The sequence below is a fragment of the Pelodiscus sinensis genome, chromosome 18, assembly GCF_049634645.1.
Source record: "Pelodiscus sinensis isolate JC-2024 chromosome 18, ASM4963464v1, whole genome shotgun sequence".
Classification (NCBI taxonomy): Eukaryota; Metazoa; Chordata; order Testudines; family Trionychidae; genus Pelodiscus; species Pelodiscus sinensis.
Window position 1 is genome coordinate 15,348,926 of NC_134728.1, and position 21,337 is coordinate 15,370,262.

Genomic DNA, 21,337 nt, shown 5'->3' on the forward strand with positions numbered 1-21,337 from the left:
TGCTTGTCTAGGTAGCATCTAGCTTCAGCTGCATATCTGGGTCAAATGGGAGATTTGGAGCCTGTCTCCTGCTAAAGGGAGGATTCGTCAAAAACTCCATACTGTTCATACCTTCCCATTGGAGAGTACATTATGGCCACTTATCACATGTGCAGATTATTTGCAGCTATCCCCTGGCACACACAGAGGCTGTGTCTAGACTGCATCCCTTTTCCATAAAAGGGATGCAAATTAGACACATCGCAATTGCAAATGAAGTGGAGATTTAAATCCCCCCCGCTTCATTTGCATAAACATGGATGCCGCTTTTTTCCAGCTTGGAGCTGTGCCGGAAAAAAGCACCAGTCTAGACGGGGATCTTTTGGAAAATAAAGCCTTTTCCGAAAGATCCCTTATTCCTCTCAAAAAAAGGGATAAGGGATCTTTCGGAAAAGGCTTTATTTTCTGAAAGATCCCCGTCTAGACTGGCGCTTTTTTCCGGCAAAGCTCCGAGCCAGAAAAAAGCGGCAGCCATGTTTATGCAAATGAAGCGGGGGAGATTTAAATCCCTGCTTCATTTGCAATTGCGATGTGTCTAATTTGCATCCCTTTTACGGAAAAGGGATGCAGTCTAGACACAGCCAGAATGATTTCATATTTCCATAGAGCTTGCCAGTTTCTTTCTGGCTGTGTCTTTTCAAATGATGGGTTTACCAATGTAAGAAAGACAGCAATTTAAAGAAGCTGTTTGTATGGAGACGTTGTGGTAATATTACTGTGACTTAAATTTATCTTGTTGCTCTTGTATTTTTAGATTCACAAGTCGATCTGGGCATCATGTAGCCTACATAAGAAAAAAATAGATGAGTCTAGAATCTATGACCAATTTCACATTCAAGACACGACAGTATTTTCAGGCAACGAAACTTCAGTGAATCGGCCCATTATGTTAAATCAAAAAATTGCACATACTTTCAGTAAGTGTAAGACTATGAATGGTGCACACATATTTGGAATGCCTAAGGCGAAGCCTGCGTGCAGCTTGAATTTACAGCTACCACAGTATCACATAGGTTCACCTGTAAATGTCTAGAGAGAGATTTTAGGATGGCATGGCCCAATTTCTATACATTTAACTCTGAAAGATTATGTGCATGTATGCCCCTCCTCCTACCCCCCCAGGATGATTTGGGAAGAAGACAAGGGCATAGTTTACTAATATTTGAAGGGCGGAAGCCCCAAAATGAGAGGAGAATTATTTGGGATGCTGAGGATTAATTAGAAGCTGTGGGATGGAACAACAACAACGACAAAAGAAGAAATGTAGGCTGAATATCAGGAAAAGCTTTCTGAGAGAGATCTATTTGGCTATAGGTGATTTTCACAAGGGAATTAGTTTTAAGCCTCATGCTTTGGACACTGAAATCTAGACTAGACAAAACATGTGAGCAGGTCCCGTAGAGCATAATCCTAATTCGATAGGGGGATGGAATGGATGATCCAAAACTTTTCCCACTATTTTCTATGGGTCCTAGTGTCTCTCTTCTTGCTGATGTTTTGGCCTTCTTTTAGGAGAGTCTTCCATGGCTACAAAAACAAGCTTTCAAAGCCAGTTCAGTTGCTGTTAACTGACCTTTTATTTTTAGAACCTGGCTTCCTCTAAGAAGTGAATATATAGTTTGGTACAGCAGAGCTCTTTCCCTCTTTTGTGCCTCTGTGGATATATTGCATCTAGTACCATGATGTCACAGAGGATGGGTATATGGGGCCTGATGCAAAGCCCATTGGAATCAGTGGCAGGACGCCCACTGAGGCCAGGTCTACACTACACCTGGAAGGCTGGCTTAAGGTACGCAGCTCCAGCTATGTAAATAATGTGGCTGGTGTCGATATATCTTAAGCTGAGCTTGGCACCATCTCCACAGCTGGAGGTTGATGGGAGAAATGCTCCCATCGACTTCCCTTTCTCCTTGCAACAGCGAGGAGTACTGGTACCAATGGGGGCTCCCTCAGCATTTGATTTAGTGGTTCCTTACTAGACCTGCTAAATCAAACCTGGAAGATAGATCTCCAGATTATCAATCCTGTGGTATGTTGAGATGTCACTTGACTTTAAAGAGCTTTGCATGAGGCTAACGCCACATGTTACTAGTAGAGAACAGTGGGAATAGAATAAGATACAATGTGTCAGGAAAGCAACAGAACAGTCAATATTCTGAGTGCTTTAGAAATGTGAGAATGCAACTGATAAATAAGGTTGCATAGGTGCCTGTTTGTGGAGCTGCCCCCATATCTAGCCTCAGAGAAGCTGCAATTGTTCATAACTTCCTCTAAATTTCTAATAAAATGCAATAAATATCTTTCTTTTGTGGAATTTAAAACATGAACATATGAAGAGCTGGAGTAATCGGCTACGTCTACATTGGTGCGATCTTGAGCAAAAGCGGCCGCTTTTGTGCAAAAACTTGCTGCCTGTCTACACTGGCCGCGTGTTCTTGTGCAAGTACACTGATGTTCTAATGTATGAAATCAGGGCTTCTTGCGCAAGAGCTCTGACACTCCCGCTCAGGAAGAAGCCCTCTTGCACAACTGTTCTTGTGCAAGAGGCCAGTGTAGACAGGCAACATGAATTTCTTGCACAAGAAAACCCTAAGGTTTAAAATGGCCATCAGAGCTTTCTTGCGCAAGAGACTGTCTACACTGGCACGGATGCTCTTGCGCAAAAGCACATCTCTTGCACAAAGGCACATGCCAGTGTAGACGCTCTCTTCTAGAAGAGTTTTTGCACAAGAACTCTTCCGCAAAAGAGTTCTTGCGCAAGATCATGCCAATGTAGACGTAGCCATCTAGTTTATCCAACCTTTGGAGAGCACTGGCTTTTTTCCATACAGGCACTAGTAGTTAAATCTAATAATGTGAACTACAAGTTTAAATGACAGATCAGGAGCCTTCCTCCTTGAATCTGGGGTACTACTCATTGGCTCTGCAGAAGACCTAAACTGGAACGAACTAATGAAACAGTTCAAGGGATATTTTGCCTTTGCTAGTAAGATGGTGGGAAACACTCTTTCACTTACCTTAATGAGGAGTGATAGTTGTACAAGGATTAAGAATAATTGTTTCTGAGACTATTTGATTTCTCTTACAAGCTGAAATGGATTGAAAAAAGTATACAAGCTAACACTGTTTAAAGAAATGATATCAGTGTAAAGAATTTGGGCCAATTAAAATTTTGAAAGTGTAATGATATTCACCCAGATGAATACTGATAAGAAAAAGAATGTATTATGGAAGAGTTGTATAGTTTTAATTGGGACACATGAGCTGAACTACGGTCTTGGAAGTATTGTTTCCAGTGTCCAAGAGCTGAATGTGTTAAAGGAAATGGGTGATAAGTGAGCGCAGTTAGAGATAAAAGAAGATATCCTGTAACAGCATTTTTATTCTCTAAATTATCTCCATTTCCACTAGAAAATCTCTCTCTTCTGGTTTCCAAATAGAGCCATTCTTCTTTTTTCACCTATTTTTGTTGAAACTCTTTATATTGAAATATTATCCTTAATTTTCTTAACCAATTTTCCCTTAAAATTCCAGCAGTGAGTTTCAGCAAATATTTTTTACATAGGACTTCACTTTGATCAAAAATTAAATTGATTCTAAAAAGGAAGTTAGATTAATCCCAGAGTAAGTGCTGGCAAGCACAGTTCTTAAATAAATTAATGAATAACAAGATGAGTCTCAAAAAACTGCTAGGTTACAATGTCTTTAAAATGTGCATGTTTTTCAAAGCAAAGAGAGAGTTGGAAAGGAATTGAAAGACAGGAAAGAATAATAAAGTGTACAATATCACCTAAATATAGCTAGAATTATAGCCTAATTTATCTTATATTTTAATGTAATTTGTTTTTAGCTATGTCATGGTTTCTTGTACAAGAAATAAATTGCTCTACAGCCTATTTACATGAGTCAGTGTGCCAGAGAGAAGAGCAGTACTGTCAGTCAACCAGAGAAAAGGACTTCTAGGCAGTGGTTCCTTTTCAGGGATACGTGTGCCTCTTAGGGTATGCAGAGGTCTTCCAGGGAGTACATAAACTCATCCAGATATTTGCCTAGTTTTACAATAGGCTACATAAAAAGCAGTAGTGAAATTACTACAAGCTAAAATGTCACACAATGATTTGCTTATACCATTCTATAGACTATGTTGATATACTAGAAGACTTACCCAGCATTGCCTGGGTCCTTCAAGAAAGGGGGCTGATGGTGAAAGGTCCTGCTTGGCCTGGGGGCAGGGGATTGTGTGAAGCCTCCTCCCGCCATGCCAGGAGTGTCTGGCACTTCCAAGCACCGTGTACTCCTGGCAGGGCGGAGGAAACTTTGCGCGCTCCCCCGCCCCTGGGATATAATTGGCCTGGGGATGGGGAAGTGGCAGGGCCTCCGCGGGCTGGATTCACCCACTTGGCATGTTGGATCCGGCCCATGGAGGCCCTTTTGACCACCCCTGCTCTAGCATATTAAAACCCACCCACAAAGGGCCCCCCCCCACTATTTTCCTAGCATGTCTACATTAGGGAATTAGTTTGAAATAACTGAATTCAAAGTAAATAACTCATGAAATAACTATTTTGAAATAAGCTTATTCCAAAAGAATCAGCTTGTAACTTCAAAATAACGGGCTCGGTAGTGTGGATGCTCCACTTATTATCATATATATAGTAGCCCAATGTCTGTGATTCTGTAATGCTGAAATGCTGGCTGTTCCCTCTGGCCGGCGCTGTTGCCTCCTGCCATAGTGCTTGGCTGACTTCTGCACCACTCAGCCGGGCCGCTGCGTGGGAGCAAGCAGCTGTTTAGAGGTGCTGCATGGGGAGCGTGGGGCCCAAACGGCCGCTTGCTCTGCTTGCTCCTGCGTGGCAGCCCAGCTGAGCGGCGCAGAAGTCAGCTGAGTGCCATGGCAGGAGGCAACAAAGCTGCTCAGAAGGAACAGCCAGAGGGCAGGGCCTGGATGAGCGTGCGTCTCTAACATCAGGAAAGGACTCTGGATTCGAAAGGAGGAAAGCGGAGCAGACAAGAGGACGCGGAGGAGACAGAGAGGAGGCAGAGGACAGCGAGAGAGAGAGACAGAGAGAGAGAGAGAGACGCAGCAAGAGGAGAAGAGAAACACAGAGTGAGAGGTGGGAGGAGGAGAAGAGAAAGAGAGAGAGAAGAAGAGAGAGGCAGGAGATGGACGAGAGCTGAGAGAGAGAGAGGGTGAGGCAGTAAGAGGAGAAGAGAGAGAGAGAGGGTGAGGCAGTAAGAGGAGAAGAGAGAGAGAGAGGTCATTTGTGCTGCTTGCTCCCGCGCGGCAGCCCGGCTGAGCAGTGTAGAAGTCAGCCAAGTGCCACAGCAGAAGATGAAGGGGGGCGGGGTGGTGACGTACACGCCCAGGGGTCGTGGCCTGGACGAGCGTGCATCCCTGATGGAGACAGAGGAGAGTGGAGAGAGAGTGAGAGGCAGGAGGGGGAGAAGAGAAAGAGAGAGGCGGAGAGAGAGTAAGAGAGACACAGCAGGAGGAGGAGAAGAGAAAGGGAGAGTGAGAGGCAGGAGGGAGAGAAGAGAAAGAGAGAGACAGAGAGAGAGGCAGAAGGCAGAGGAGAGCTGAGAGAGAGAGGGGGAGGCAGGAGGAGGAGGAGGAGGAGAGAGAGAGAGAGACGGAGCGAGAGACCGGAGGCTCAGGAGAGAAGACCAAGAGAGACCTGAAAATCCCGTCTTATGATGGGCTAATTTGCTAGTTTTGAAATAAGGGGCATTATTTTGAAATAACTCCCCAGTGTAGACCAGGGCTTAGAATATGCCTATGCTGCTAAAAAGGTGCATTCTTAACTCAAGTTAACAAACCCAAGTTAAAATAGTAGTGAAGACATGACAGCTCAGGTTAGCAGTTTAACTTAAAGCCTGCAGTAGAGGCTGGGTTGAGTTGAACATCAGCTGCAAAGTTGAATTTCCATGCCTTCAGTGCTATTTGCTCCTGAGTTATCTAATCTGACTTTAGAATACACTTTTTGCAGGGGAGACATACCCATAAGTGTGGCCCTTCCAGGGGAGGGTTGAAGTGTAGTGCAAGAGAGCGTATATTGATGCTGCCTTTATCTGGTGAATAAACAGATGACTAGTCTCTAGGGCTGTCAATTGGCGCCTTTGATGAGCTTTAAAAAACAAAAATAAATGGAAGGTTTGTATCTTTGATCTTCAAAGCACCACAAGAAGTAAAATAAAGATCTGTGTGTAATTGTAGGCTGCTTTTTATTCCAAACAAATGTAAGTGTACTCGGACTACTAGGCTGAGTTCAACAGTAATATCTAATAGCAAGCACTTATGTGCTTCTTCTGACAGTGTCTTGATAGTTCTGTCTAAGGCAATGGTTGCATTCTAACAATAATAATAAGGATTTTTGATGCTCTACAGCTATTTGTACTTATATAAAGACGGGGGTATTCACCGGAACTTTTAGTGGCTGCTAAGTGAAAACTAATTTTATCAAGAAAGTAACTATGAAATGTTTCAGCATTTTCCTTCTCTTGTACATTTATGTCTAAGTAATCAAAAAATCATTCTCCCCCTAGATATTTTTCTGAAAAGTTTCCATATAAAACCAAACCAATTGAAAGAAAAATTATACATTCTACATGAAGATGGTGGCGGATTTACAGATGAGCAGATTACAGCACTAAGAAGGTAACCTTTTGGATTCAATTCTTTATTATATCTTTTAACAGATTCATTCATTTCAAATAAAGGGAAATTCAGGGAAAGTGTTTACCCAGGCATCTGATGTTCCTTGACTGCTGCATTGAAAATTAGAGGTGTGTATATAAATATCTGCTGTCCATTATTCCCCAAAGAAATCAGCAGCCACCTTGCTATTGCCAGTTCAGTCTTCAGGAAAGCAGGAGTTGGAGAAGTGACAGCAAGTCAGACATGATTTTGGTCTAATAGTTAGGAGTAGTGCACAGTTAGTGAAATGATAATGCATTGGGCTAGTGGGATTTCCTATGTCCCCAGCAGCAGTATCTTTATGGGGAAAATCCACTACACCTCCAATCCAGTGTTAGTTTGTTATGCCATTAGTTATTTGTTTTAGAAAGAGATACACAGAGAATTCTGGTTCTCCTTTGAATTCTGGTTTGGAGAGAGGCAAACTAGGGAGGCTTTTTTTTTGGACAGATGGGATATTCTGGACATCACACTTAGTATTTATAATGGGCAGAGATTTTTGCATTCGTCATTGAATATGACATTTCTAAACGTATTGAATTTGTGCAGATTTATATCCATATGGATAGATTTTCAAAGGCACACATGGGACACAAGCACCTGTAGTGATAGAAAGTAGGTAGTATCCCTTTAAATAGTTTGTGAGTCTCTATGCTTGTCCTTCAGAATCTTCCTCATAATGCACACAGATGTGTGTGTACCTATCCCAGGGGTTTAGTACTTTTGCCATAAATTTTAAATGGTGGATTGAGCCATTGATTGGTGGATCTCATCTTCTATGACACCATTGGTAAGTGACTAAACCAGTCCTCAATTGACAAATTTGATTGCAGATGTCACACAAAAATCTGCTATCTATGGGTGCTGTGCACTCTTTTAGAATCCTATGCTTTTCTTGTAATGTCTGGATATGTTGACTCTCAAAATGTTTGAGAGCCTATGCAATAGTGTGCTGCAAGAACAATCTGCCTTAAGCTATTATTTCTAGATCACTGAGAGATATACCCCTTGACTTCACGTTGGCCTTTAAGATATCTTTATAATACTTCTACCGACTGCTAGTAGAGCATTTTCAACAAATAAGCTGGTTGTAGATGACCATCTTTGGTATCCATGTATCATCCATTTTCATAACATGACTAGTTTAGAAAAAACATTTGTTCATAAAAAAACTTTAAAAACGGCAATTGTCCTGTGCTGAGTAGGCAAAACACGGCGTCCATTTTTATGCAAATTAGGCACTGGATATTTAAATCCCTGCCTCATTTGCAATGCCTAATCTGTAGTGGTGGCGTTTGGCTAGTCAAGTAGTTACATGGTCATCAATGTTTATGATGAAGGACAGTAGGCTTCCAATGTGGCAGAATTTGTCAACAGCCTTAAGGATTATATCAGCAGCAGATGTCACTGGGTTTCTGGGCTCTCTCCCGACAGACTGAAATATAACCTCTATCTTGCAGCTCACAGTGAGTCCCAAATAGTGAGCAGAGGTGGCAAAATGATCAAAAACTTCTATGAATCCTTGACTAAATGAGCCAACAATGTACAATCATCATCAAACACTTTAGTGTGAACCAGAAGTCTTTGGAGGCTGAAAATGTTGCCATCAGTTTGGTACTGGATGGGTATATCCAATTAGCAATCCTTGAAAGCAACTAACGGCATTCTTGCAAAGTAGACACTGAACAGAAGAACGTAGAATTCTCATGTAAAAATTGACAGGCAGATGCTTCTCATTCCTGATCAAGAACATCTTTGACTTATTTGGTGCAGATATTGTTGGGGATGCAAAGGGAGCAGATATTTAAAAAGATTAATAAAACACTGCTCCTTCTGCTTTAGGGTGTGAGCTACATCAATTGCATAGCTTATTTAGAAATAGGGAGCGTCTACTCAGCACTTATTTCAAAATAGAGCACTCTTCCTCTGGCTTCCCTTATTCCTCATACAATGAGGGTTACAGGAGTTAGAGTAAGAAGTCCTCCAGCTTGACAGTATTTTGACACTATTTCGAAATAACTGCCTGCTGTGTAGACTCAGACTAAGTTATTTCAGAATAGTGTTACAGTGTAGATGTACCCTTAGGGCTCATATCGACTATGCGGAACAGTCAAAAGAGGTTATGCAAATTTCCAGAGGCAATTTGCACATCTTCTTCCAATCGCACTTTTGAAAGCAGAGCTTTTGAAAGTGGAAGTAGTTTAGATGCAGCTTTTGTGGTGAATCCTCCTCCCCTTTGTTGAAAAGCCGCTCTTCCTCAAAAAATGAGGTTTACGTGGTTTTTCGATGGGGGGGAGTGTCGCCGAAAAAGCTGCGTCTAAACGACTTTCACTTTCGAAAGCTCTGCTTTCAAAAGTGCGATGGGAAGAAGATATACAAATTCCCGTGGGATTTGCATATCCTCTTTTGATTGTTCTGTGTAATCTAGATAAACCCATAGAGTGTAGATTTAAATATTGCTTTTTGAAAAGTGATTTTGTAACTCCATTGGGCATCTGTCTACATATTATAAAATGTATAGCTTAGAACAGTGGTCCCCAACCTTTTGAGGTTGTCGGGCGCCAGGGGGCGTGGCTGTTCGCCCGCCGGGTGCCAGGGGGTGGGGACACTTGCGCGCCCGGGGGCGGCCCCCCCCATAGCCGCATGCCCAGGGCCGGGCCCCCCCCGCAAGCGCAGCGCGCCCGGGCCCCCCCGCAAGCGCTGCGCGCCCGGGGCCGGCGCTTCCCCCGCTTCCCCCCGCAAGCGCCGCGCGCCCGGGGCCGACGCTCCCCGCAAGCGCCGTGCCATGTTCCCGGGGCCAGGCCAGTCCCGAGCAACTGGCGGGCGCATGCAAATACCCCCGTGGGCGCCATGGCGCCCGCGGGCACCGTGTTGGGGACCACAGGCTTAGAAGATGATCAGAACAGGAAGAACAGCAGTATTGCATGTCTGGAATTAGGTGCATTGTGTGTCTGTGTGGAGGGGGAAGTTTGTACAAAACCTGCATGCTATAGAAGAGGATTTAGATAATTCAGTAACTCTCCTATATTATAGGCACAAATAAATTCATATTTATGTTTTTACAGGCATTGATAGCCTGGTGAAAGATTTCCGGTACCTGAAGTTATTCCTGGAGATTCCCACCCCCAACATAATGATATTTTCTTAAAATATCCTATTAAAATCTCCTGGATTGATTTCAACAGTTACCGGAAGATTGATGCTGATTTCAGGAGACTCCAGATCAATCCTGGAGTGTTGGCAACCCTACCCTGGATATTAAACAATGCTCTTGCCCTCTACATTACAACCTATCCCGTAGGGGCTCTGTCAGTTTGATGTTAATTTGAACAGTTGTACTGCATAGTTCTGACCAATTGCTGTTGAACACGCTGGAATACAGTTTTACCAGGTGTCCCATATTCAGCATAGAGAAATATGGCCACCCTACCCTTAAGTAATATTATAAAATGGAAAGGGATTTTTTTCAGCATTTCAAAGTGCTCTTTTATATAGTGATGATGTTGAGGGAAGCATTAGCCGATGCAGCTGTGTGAAGGGTTAGATTCTATAAGCGTGCAGCTAATCTGTTCTGTGCTTATGTATTGTCAGAGTGTAGGAATATAGTCACAAATTTCAGGAAGAGTTTGAGAGCTTATTTCTCCTTATCTGAAACAGATTTGAACAGACAATATGGCTACGTCTAGACTGGCATGATTTTCCGGAAATGCTTTTAACGGAAAAATTTTCCATTAAAAGAATTTTTGGAAAAGAGCGTCTAGATTGGCACGGACGCTTTTCCGCAAAAGCACTTTTCGCGATCGGGGCTTTTTTGCGGAAAACAAATCTGAGCTGTCTACACTGGCCCTTTTGCGCAAAAGGACATTTGCCTGAACAGGAGCAGCATAGTATTTCTGCAAGAACACTGACAATCTTACATGAGATCGTCAGTGCTTTTGTGGAAATTCAAGCGGCCAGTGTAGACAGCTGGCAAGTTTTTCCAGAAAAGCGGCCGATTTTCTGGAAAAACTGGCCAGTCTAGACACAGCCCACATGTGTCCAATTTTCAAAACCGTTCAGTGTCCTTCAGTCCCAGTTTAGACACCTAAATAAAGTGGGCAGATTTTTAAAAGTGTTGGGTCCTAGCAGTTTCTTTGCAGAATATTTGACTCAGAGCAACACAACCTTTAAGAAAATGATAATTCCTATGTGCTGAAGAGGGAACTTTTGAAACTTGGCCTCACCTTATTTAGGGAAACTGATGTATGTTACAGGAGCCAAAATACTTTACATGTTTTCAATGAATGACGAAAAAATTTCTGAAGCATTCTTCTTCTGTGTAAAATGAACGTGTTACCACATATAAATGTAATGGGAAATCTAAATGCACAACATTTTACAGTTACATGAACATTAAAATGTTAAGGTAATGGCTAGTTGGCAAAATTCAGCTTTTAAATATGAAATAAATTCACTACATCCAATTGCATTAGTGGAGCTGGCTAAATATTATTGGAAAAAAATAGGTGTTATTTTGATTCAGAAGTCATTCCTATTTTCTGAGAGTGAATTCTCTATTTTAATTTTGGAATCAGTAGCCAAAAAAAAAAAAAAAAAAAAAAAGGATTTGCAATATGTCTCTGCAGTGATTCTGATTTTTCCAAATAGTATTATGAGAGTTCAATCATATAAATCCCATTGGAGGAGCTGTGTGGCTGAATCTATGAAAAGTTAAGATAAATCTTTACTTTCTCACTCCTGCACTGGCTTTCATTGTTCGGAGCTTTACATTTTCAATATTCTGTGTATATACTAGACTAATGTATACATTTTTCCATTGGAAAAAAATAGCGTGTTAAAACCAGGTTTTTTAGGGTATATCTACACTACAGCCTTATTTCGAAATATCTTATATTGAAATAGCTTATTTCGAAATAACATGTCTACACACAAAATGCATTTAAAATAGCAGTTTGTTATTTCGAAATAGCGAGGATGGGAGAGGGGAGGGGGAAACCTGGGAGGAGGGAGCTGGAAGAGGGAAGCAAGGGAAAGAAGGGGGTGGGGAGGCTCAGGGTTGGGGGTCTCGCTGGACCAACTTGATTGTCATGCAAACCTGCTTCTGGGTTCGCATGTGGCCTTTGGTGGCCAGGCTGGCAGCTATCCTGCCACAGATGGTCACGTTCCTCCATCTAGTGAGGAGATCATGGATGTTGGGGGCATCCCCCCAAACCTGAATAAGGTCCATGATCTCCACCCTGGACCAAGAAGGCGCTCGCCTTCTCCAGGCCCTGGCAGGCTCCTGGGAACTGGCAGACTGTCCCCCGAGGGGCAGCGCTACGGGACCAACCCTGCAGCACCCCAGCAGCTCTGCCCCCGGCTTCCCCAATTCAGCTGCTGGTCAGTTTCAGCAGCGGCTGAATCAGGGAAGCCAGGCGCAGAGCAGCTCCAATTGTCCAGCTGCTCGGAGCACTTCCGGGTTCCTGATGGTGCCAGATAATCAGGAGTGCCGGAGCATTGGATGCCGGACCAATGGAGTTTTACTGTATTTCGAATGTGGCGTTATTCCTCATAGAATGAGGTTTACCAAATTCGAAATAAGTGCTCTACTAATTTGAATTTATTTCAAAATAGTGGTTTGGCTGTGTAGACGCTAGGAAAGTTATTTTGAAATAAGGGCTGTTATTTCGAAATAACTTTGCTGTATAGACATACCCTAAGTAAACAAAATTTTTCTTAAGAAGTTTTTGTTTTCTTTTGATTTGTTTTTAAATCAGAAAACCTAAAATTGAAATCTTTTGTCTGAAAACCAAACATATTGGCTGTGTCTAGACTGGCATGATTTTGTGGAAATACTTTTAATGGAAAAGTTTTTCCGTTAAAAGTATTTCTGCAAAAGCGCGTCTAGATTGGCAAGTTCCTTTGCGCAAAAGATTTGCTTTTGCGTAAAAGCATCCGTGGCCAGTCTAGACGCGATTTTGCGCAAGAAAGCCCTGATCACCATTTTAGCCATCGGGGCTTTTTTGCGCAAAACAATTCTTCCCTGTCTACACTGGCCCTCTTCTGCAAGTATTCTTGCGCAAGAGGGCTTTTTCCCAAGCGGGAGTGTGAAAGCATTTGTGCAAGAAGCACTGATTTTGTACATTACAAAGTCAGTGCTCTTGTGCAAATTCAAGTGGCCAGTGTAGACAGTTGGCAAGTTTTTGCACAAAAGCACGCGCTTTTGTGAAAAATCTTGCCAGTCTAGACGCACCCATTGTGATTTGATAAAAAAATTGTGTTTTTTTTAGCAAAAGTCACTTTTCTCCTAGGGAAATTTTATTTTCTGATCATAATTATATCTTTATAATCCCAATCCCAACAGTTATTCATCTGAGTTATTGACAGCTTTAGAACACATTTTCCTTTGTGTTATTTGTCCTGAATTTAAAACATTAAAATATTTGGTTTAGTTTCTTAATAGCTTTATTAAACTTCCCATTATTTAATTACCTTGGAATCAATTGTCATGTTTCTAATGAAGATGTAGATTCATCTCTAGGAACTTTTAATTACTTTTTCTGTAAACTGAATATGCTGTCGTTAGAAAAAAGAAGAGCAGATATTAGAACTTGACTTTTCTTAAGGTGCTTAATGCTTCTTCCCACCTATACTAGCTAAAACTTTAGTATCGTTTTTCCTTTGTATTATATGCTATGAATTCAGTGTGTGTGTCAGGTACTCTGAAAGAATAGAAGGTCACCAAGAGACAAACAGTGTGGTGTTGTGAATATATTTTTGTAGGTGGAGAATTATCTAAAGATGTCAACCTGTAAAGAAATCTCCTACTTTAGAAAGTAGGACGAACCTTGAATAGGCTTGTTTCTCAATAAACCTTGCGGAAAAGAGATAAAACAGAGAAATCTGAAGTAGTGCTCTGTTTTGGCACTACTGGGCAACACTGGGTAAATTTGCAAGTAATACAATATTTTTCTGGGATAATTTATTTTCATTCATTGTTTCTTAGATATCTGCCAACTCCACAAGATTTAGAAATGTATCAGTCCTTCAAGGGATCGCTTTCAGAGCTACATGTGGTTGATCAGTTTATGCTAGAGGTAAGCAAATGTATCAATGATTAATAACATGTAATGTGAGATTTCTGGGGTTCCCTTTTGCAGTATGGGTTAAAAATACTTCAAGAAATTGTCCTTTTAATGATACTTTGGCATTTATATGTCTAATCTCAACCAAAGTCAGGATATGGAGAAATAATGAGGAGTTCTGTGGCACCTTAAAGACTACAGATTTATTTGGGCACAAGCTTTTGTGGGTAAAAACCACTTTGTCATGTTGAAGTGTTTTTTACCCATAAAAGCCTATGCCCGTATAAATCTGTTAGGGTATCTCTACACTAGCCCCCCAGTTCGAACTAGGGAGGCTAATGTAGGCATTCGAAGTTGCAAATTAAGCCTGGGATTTAAATATTCTGGGCTTTATTTACATGTTCCCATCTGGTTGCCATTTTTAAATTCCACTAGTCCGAAGTTACTGCCCGCGGCTAAATGCGGCAGCGAAACGGTAATTCGAACTAATTCGAACATGGAATGAGGTGTAACAGTTAATTTGAACTAAGGACTTGGTTTGAATTACCGTTTCACTGCTGCGTGTAGCCACTGGAGTTACTTCGGACTAGTGGAATTTAAAAATGGCGACCGAACGGGAACATGCAAATAAAGCCCAGGATATTTAAATTCTGGGCTTCGTTTGCAACTTCGAATGCCTACATTAGCCTCCCTAGTTTGAACTAGGGAGGCTAATGTAGACATACCCTTAGTCTTTAAAGCCTGGTCTACACTAGGACCTTAGTTCGAAATTAGCCCCCAAAGGTCGATTTTCTAAGTGATGCGTCCACACTACCAAGCCTGTTATCCCAGAATAAGAGGCTGTGGAATTTGAATTCTGAAGTCCTGCTTTTCACAAGGAGTAATGCTGCTCCTGAACTTGTAAGTCCAAAATAATGTTCGTGTAGATGCTCCGGGGCCACTTGGAGCATCTACACGAGGAGGGATTGGATTATTTTGAACCAGATTTCCAGAACTGGAAATGATACAGAACTGTGTGTATAAAGAGCCAATTATCATTCCCAAGAGGTTGGTTTTATTTCTTTTAAAGATATCTGGCCCCAAATACTTGTGTATCTCTGCTTCATTTGCACATGCACCTTATGTGAGCAATTGCATGCCTAAATATTTAAGGGTAGTGTAAAATTAATATATGAGATCAGCGCTATAAAAATCTACACCTTGTCTGAATTAGCAAACCCATTATTAAAAGTACATGTTTGAGGCACACAGCATTTGCTGGATGATCATTTTGCAACTGATTCGGATTCAATGCTATCCTCCGCAGATGTGTAAAATTCCTCATTTGGGCCAAAGACTGGATCTCTTGCTTACAATACGAGAACTTCCTGTGTGCATGGGTGATCTGGAGCCTGTAAGTGACATGACTTCCTTATGGTTTCTATTTAACTGAAACCTATCAGTTACATTTTAAAGCACCAGATGTCTTTGATGCAAATTTTAAAAGTCAGTGTACGCGAGGTGAACTTTTCGATGGGAAAACAGTTCACCAGCCATCGTGTTGACAGCTCATATTGTAATAATGCAGGCAGCTAGATGTATAAGATGTCATTTCACTGCATTATTCAAAAGCAGTGTACAAAAAGGTTTTGATCTATATGGTTCATAGCTTTTATAGCCAAAAGAGTTGAAACTAGTAGGAAACTAAATTAGAGATGGGCTAGATGTGAAATATAATATGTATTACCTGCTGATGTGTTTAAAATACCCTTGGATAAGCCAAAACTTGAAGTCATGTATCAACCCAATGCCAGCTGTAGAAACCAGGACCTCAGCACTGAATGACATGAGACAGTTCAAACCAATCAGCACATTTGACATTTTCTGGATGTTGTGTGGAATATTATTAAGGCACTCGGTGGATGAATCCTTTATTATTTTAAAGAGCCACAGTATTCTACAATAATAATCCTCCCCCACTCAAAAGCGTAAACTAGAACAACATATATAAGTGACATTGCAGTATTTGAGGAGTTGCTATAGCAAAATACCATAGGATTTTTTTTAAATGCTACCTCTTCTGTCCTACCTTGGTGCTGATTGGATTGGCAGCCCCGAGTGGAGTGACGGGAGAATGCCGGCTCCCATTGGTCAGCCAGCAGGGGAAGTGCTCCCCTGTTAGTTTAAATCCCTTCCTGAGTTTTCAGGCCTCTTGTTCCTGTACTAGGTTGTCAACTTTCTAATGGCACAAAACCGAACACCTTTGTCCTGCCCCTTTCCCAAGGGCACATTTGCTCCTATCATCTCCCCTCCTCTTCCCTCGCTTTCACCTGGCTGGGGCAGGGGGTTAGGGTGTGGGAGTGGGTGTGAGAGCTCAGTTGGGGGTGTGGACTCTGAGGTGAGGGGCTTGGGGTATGGAAGGGGGCTCTGGGCTGAGGACTTTGGAGTGCAGATGGGGACGGGCTTTGGGTGGGAGTCTGAGTATGGGAGAGAACTCAGGCTGCAGCAGAGAGTTGAGGTGCAAGGGGGAGGGTGCAGGCTGTGGGGTGTGGCGGAGGAGTTTGGAGTGCAGAAACAGCTCTGGTCTGAGGCCAAGGTTTTCAGAGTATGGGAAGGGGCTCGGGGTTGGAGCATGAGAGGGGGTGCGGTGTCCATATGGCACTTACTTAAAGTGGCTCCTGTCCAGCAGGTCCATGTGACTCTTAGGCAGGAGGGTCAGGGAGCCTGTGCACTGCCTGCTCCTACAAGCGCCACCCCCACAGCTCCCATTGGCTATGATTCGCTTGGGGCGAGGGCAGCACATGGAGTCTCCCTGGCTGCCCATGTGCCTATGGGCCAAAGGAACTTGCCAGTCACCTCCTGGGAGCCACACAGAGTCAGGGCAGGTAGGGAGCTTACCTTAGTCCCACTGCACTGCCAACTGGATTTTTAAAAGGCCCGGTGGTACTGACTGGAGCCACTAGTATCTTTTTGACCAGGCAGTCCTGGGGGCACCGACAGCTTCTGAAGGCTCCTGGGCAAGGTGGAGGTTCAGCTTTGTGCTCTCAAAAGGGACAGGGCCTCAGGCAGAAGGAGCAGGGTTGGGGGTAGCCATCGCTCTGTGCTTCCTGGTGCATGCCATGCCGCCCCACCCCCCAGCTCCTAGAGCCACCTGGAACATGTGGCGCAGTGCTCCAATGGTGATTTAAAGGGCACGGGGCTCCAGGCTGTGGCAGTCGCTGGGGCTCTTGCGTCCCTTTGAATTGCCAGGCTCCGGGGCAACTTCCACTTTCCACTCCCCCTGCCCTGGCAGCCGACAGGAATGGCGTTAAAATCAGAGCTGGTTGGATCAATTTCATGACGTCCGAACGTTTCACAGAGATGTACTGGTTTTGACGAAAGAGACACACATACGTACACTCAGAACTAGGTACTCACTGACTCATAGCCTAATTAGAATCCTGGACTGGCCAAAGAGCTGGGATACCTAAGTTCAACGCCCTGCTCTTGCTGAATCAGAGCGAGCTGAGAAAAAAAAATCCTCTACCCTGAGCCAGGTACAGCAGACACTGGATCCTGCATCTCCTCAGTCCCAGGCCTGAGCCCTAACCACCAGGCTGTGCACATTTGGAGCTGAAAATGGACGTTGTGACAAAATCAGGCTTTGCAAAAATGTTCAAAAGATTTTGTTTTCATGTTGTAGTGGAGTGAAAACAAATGAAAGTTGCCTCCAAATGGAAATGTCAGCTGTAATTAGGGTTGCCAATTTTGGTTGCACATATTACTGGAGCATTCATCACATGGCATCATCTTTAACTCCTGGAGTCTCCAGGACAGTCCTGGAGGGTTGGCAGTCCTAGTTCTAATTAAAACCACAGTAACACTGAGCACAGCTCAGAAGAAGAGCAGACAGAGAACACTGGAGAGACACACTTTTCTGACCCTGTCAAGCTCAGTGTTACACTCCTGCCATCCTGCACTGAAATAAAATAACTGTGAATATGTGGGGAATGTGGCATAATGATTGCTCTAAGTTATAATAAAATCAAGGGAGATTTACAACTCACTGCACAGTATTAGTTCCCTAGGTGTCTCATTACCTGGGCTTGATAACATACATGTGTATTGGATAGAATTATACATAAAATAGCAGTGTATTATCAATAAACTTGAGTACAATGCCTGATTCTGATGTACAGCTCATATTTTAACAAGGGTTTTCCCCCTTCTCACCAACTTTGTACATTTTGTATCTTGCCCATAGAAAGTGTGAGGAATTGGAGAATGTATTCACTTTTTTTCCTATTGTTTTTTTTTAAGATCTCTCATCTCTAACCATAGAAAGAAGGCAGCATCACTAGCAAGCAGTGATATTAACTTTATTGTTGGAAATGATTAGGTTTGTCCCTGGAAAAATGTCTGGATTATTTTGAAGGAATAGTACAGTGTCCAGCTGACATCCTTAGACAGGGAAGAAGGATAAACACATTCTGGTGGGCTCCAGGCTATCCATTTCCCCTGGGAGTTGGTACAATCTGGTTTATTCCAATAGCAAAGTATAGTCTCTTCATGGTATTTTTATGAGACTAGGAATAAATCCTTTCTGGTATGAATAATTTGGCAGGATTCAGGGAGGGTACATCCTCATCAGAAACAGGGAAATCTTGCTAACACTCCTTTTATCTTGATGGCAGAATTGGAAAAAGGGGATTGTGAAAACTTCTGGCCTATCCTCCAAGATAAATTAATGTAAAGACAGGTTTACAACAGCTAAAATAAAGCTTGTATACTTTAGCTAAACAGTTAGATCTCACAAAGAGAGAGATAAAGAGCTCATTTCATTCCCACCTTCCAGATGAACTGAAGTCAGGCTTTTGTGTTTCAGCTAATAAACCAGAAGATCCGAGCATGCAAACAGCTTCAAGCCAGCCAGAAATTTGTCGCTGTGTTGGAGTACATCTTAGCCATTGGGAACTACTTAAATGAAAATGCTGGAAGAAAGCTGGCCAAAGGATTTCGATTGTCTTCTTTGACCAAAGTAAATTCAAAATTTTCCTAGCATTGAAAACTGTGTTATGAAGCATGTTCATTAACCTAACATTAAACTTGATTTTCTTTTAGCCCGGACAAGCACATCTAGGTTCAAAACGGGTTAACAAATTGTCTTTAACTTCTGAGAGCTTCCAAACGAGGCTGTAGCCTGCTGTCCGTTGATCCATAACCCTTAAGAATCCCTTAACAAGGGGGCAGGAATGACTCAGTGAGAACAGCCAACTCCTGAGTAATCAAAGGACTTTTGCAAGGGTGTTTAGAAAGCTAGTGCAAGAGGCATTTCTTCTAAGTCCAGCTCTAGAGCAGAGACAACCCCAATGCCAGAGACAGAGCACAAGACCGAGTGAGCTAATGAGGGATGTTCAGCTGTAATGAGTTTTCAGTGACAGGGGAGGCGGCTAAGAGATTTTAACCAAAGTGCTAGAAGGGGGCCAGAAAAGCCTTCTAGAAAAAGAAAGACAGAAGGGAGGAAAAAGGGAGAAGAGAAAGTTCCCTCCCCCATACACTTAATAAACATACTCCAATCTTAGGCCAATAACTCTCCCCAACGAAAAGACCCGCGGTCATAAAAAGAATGTGGACACAAGTCCAGCAGCAAAGAGGTGCTGCCAAGTTTATTACTCTGAATTCGGCACGTAAAAGGACCTGCCTTACGGACAGGTGGCATAGGCAAGCGTAAAGCCCTAGCATCTCATGGCTGCCAGAGAGGCAGGACAGGCTCTGTGGCTGCACTGGAGGAGATAAGAGAGGCAGGTGGAGGCGGGATGTGGCTGACAGGTAGAGATGGAGGGAGGGTTAAGTGCCTTGCTCCCAGAAAGGGCGAGGTTGGAGTCAGCCAGCCCTTAGCACCACTCATACCATGCTACAGCATATTGCCCCCCAGCCAGCCCTCATAGGCACTCAGATCTAGTTGTGTGGGGCTCTGGAAGCAATTTAAAGGGCCTGGAGCTTCCGCCACCACCATTGCCACAGTAGCAGTGGTGGTGGCCTGGAACCCTAAGCCCTTTTGACTCTCTGGGTCCCGGGGCAGTTGCCCATTTCCTTCCCCCTCAATCAGTGGGCCTGTGGAGAGGAGACTTTCAGGGAACAAGAGTGCTCCACCTCCAATCAGACAACCTGTCACAGATCCACGGGGCCAGTGCTATGCCCAGGGTTGTCCTTACACTTGAAGGGGACCTATGCAGTTGAGACCCCTCTGCAATGATTTTGCCAGGGCTTGAGGCTTCCTTTGTCTCCTCCCCTAACCCCCGCATAGTTTCTCCTCCTGTGTGGATTCTACCTCTGCTTGGGGGCTTGCCTGGGAACGTCGCAGAGCCACAGAGCTTCAGAGCTCCACTCCACTCCCAGCCTGGCAGGAGAGCCCACACATCTCATCAACAGTGGTCCCTGTAAACTAAGTGCTTGGGCAATCACTCAGGAGAGATCCAGGTGCCACACAGCTGATTAGTAGAGTTCCCATAGCCATTAGCATGTGTTTCTACTGGTGGTGCACAACTGCACTGGCTATGGTGCACCTAACAAAATTTATTCCACACATAGATTAAAAAAAACTATGAGGGAACATTGTTCACCAAGCATCTGCAGTGAGGCTCAAACAAAAGTTTTGTGGAAACAGTTGGTTTTCTTAGTCAACTGAAACAGAGAAGGTCCTAGGTTAGCACAGACAACTGCAGGTTAAAGCATTGATCATTCTGGTTAGCCCCGAACCTCACCTAGATTGTAGTGAACCCCACTGTTCAAGCAGTGTGTCTCTGTCTGACCTTCTTGGTCACTTTTCGGGTGACTGTCCTGACTCCTTAGAGCAGATAACTCTTATCTCCCACCTCAAACCTTCCCCATCCTTTGTTCTCAAATTAGAAGATTTCACTCAGCTTCCTTGTTGGGGGTGGGGATGTGGGGGATGGGGGGAGTCCATATCCCTCTGGGTTGTTGGTTGCGAGAAGCCAATGTCCTGGTATGTGATTGACCTCGGCCAGTCCTTTCTCAAATGACCAACTGAGGCCCAGGTTGTTGGTAACATTCATACATCTGTCTCTTACTGCTCTGAGAGCTAACAGTTCACACCCATAGAAATTTTCTACTTTGTCACATCATCACTGTGCTATCAAGGAGGGTGAAAATCTCAGAGAAGGAGAACCTCAAACTGAAGCAAAGGGAATAAGTCCCACCACTGAACCCTCCTTTCCAATGATGTTATAGTATCCTCTTGCAGTGAGGATACCACTCCTGGAGATGGGCCCTTATTTACTAGGAAAAGCAAGGTAATAGCAATGGGGGATTTTATTATTAGAGAAACATTTGGGTTTGTATTATCAGAAGGTAAATTGTGTACTGGGTGCAAACATCACAGTTTTACGGGATGCCCACATTTGTATTCAGTGCTGGGGAGGAGCCACTGGTCATGGTACATGGTTTGGTAAGAGAGAGGTTCTGAAGGCAAAGTTTAGGATGCTAGATAAGAGATTAAAGTTTGGGACCTCCATGGTTCATTCTCTGAAATGGCCCACATGTGGTGCCAAGAAGAAAGAGA

The 21,337-nt window shown here is 43.3% G+C and overlaps 1 protein-coding gene across 6 annotated transcripts in view; it reads left to right on the forward strand.

The window, feature by feature from the left end:
* Positions 1 to 21,337, forward strand: part of LOC102457221 (uncharacterized) — a 137,959-nt gene that overhangs the window by 106,687 nt on the left and 9,935 nt on the right. For all 6 annotated transcript variants that reach the window (XM_075901164.1, XM_075901165.1, XM_025187914.2 and 3 more), the window contains 5 exons: positions 794 to 956; positions 6,583 to 6,694; positions 13,719 to 13,809; positions 15,104 to 15,190; positions 18,641 to 18,793. In XM_075901164.1, the coding sequence (XP_075757279.1) occupies positions 794 to 956; positions 6,583 to 6,694; positions 13,719 to 13,809; positions 15,104 to 15,190; positions 18,641 to 18,793 (606 nt within the window). The remainder of the gene's footprint in view (positions 1 to 793; positions 957 to 6,582; positions 6,695 to 13,718; positions 13,810 to 15,103; positions 15,191 to 18,640; positions 18,794 to 21,337) is intronic.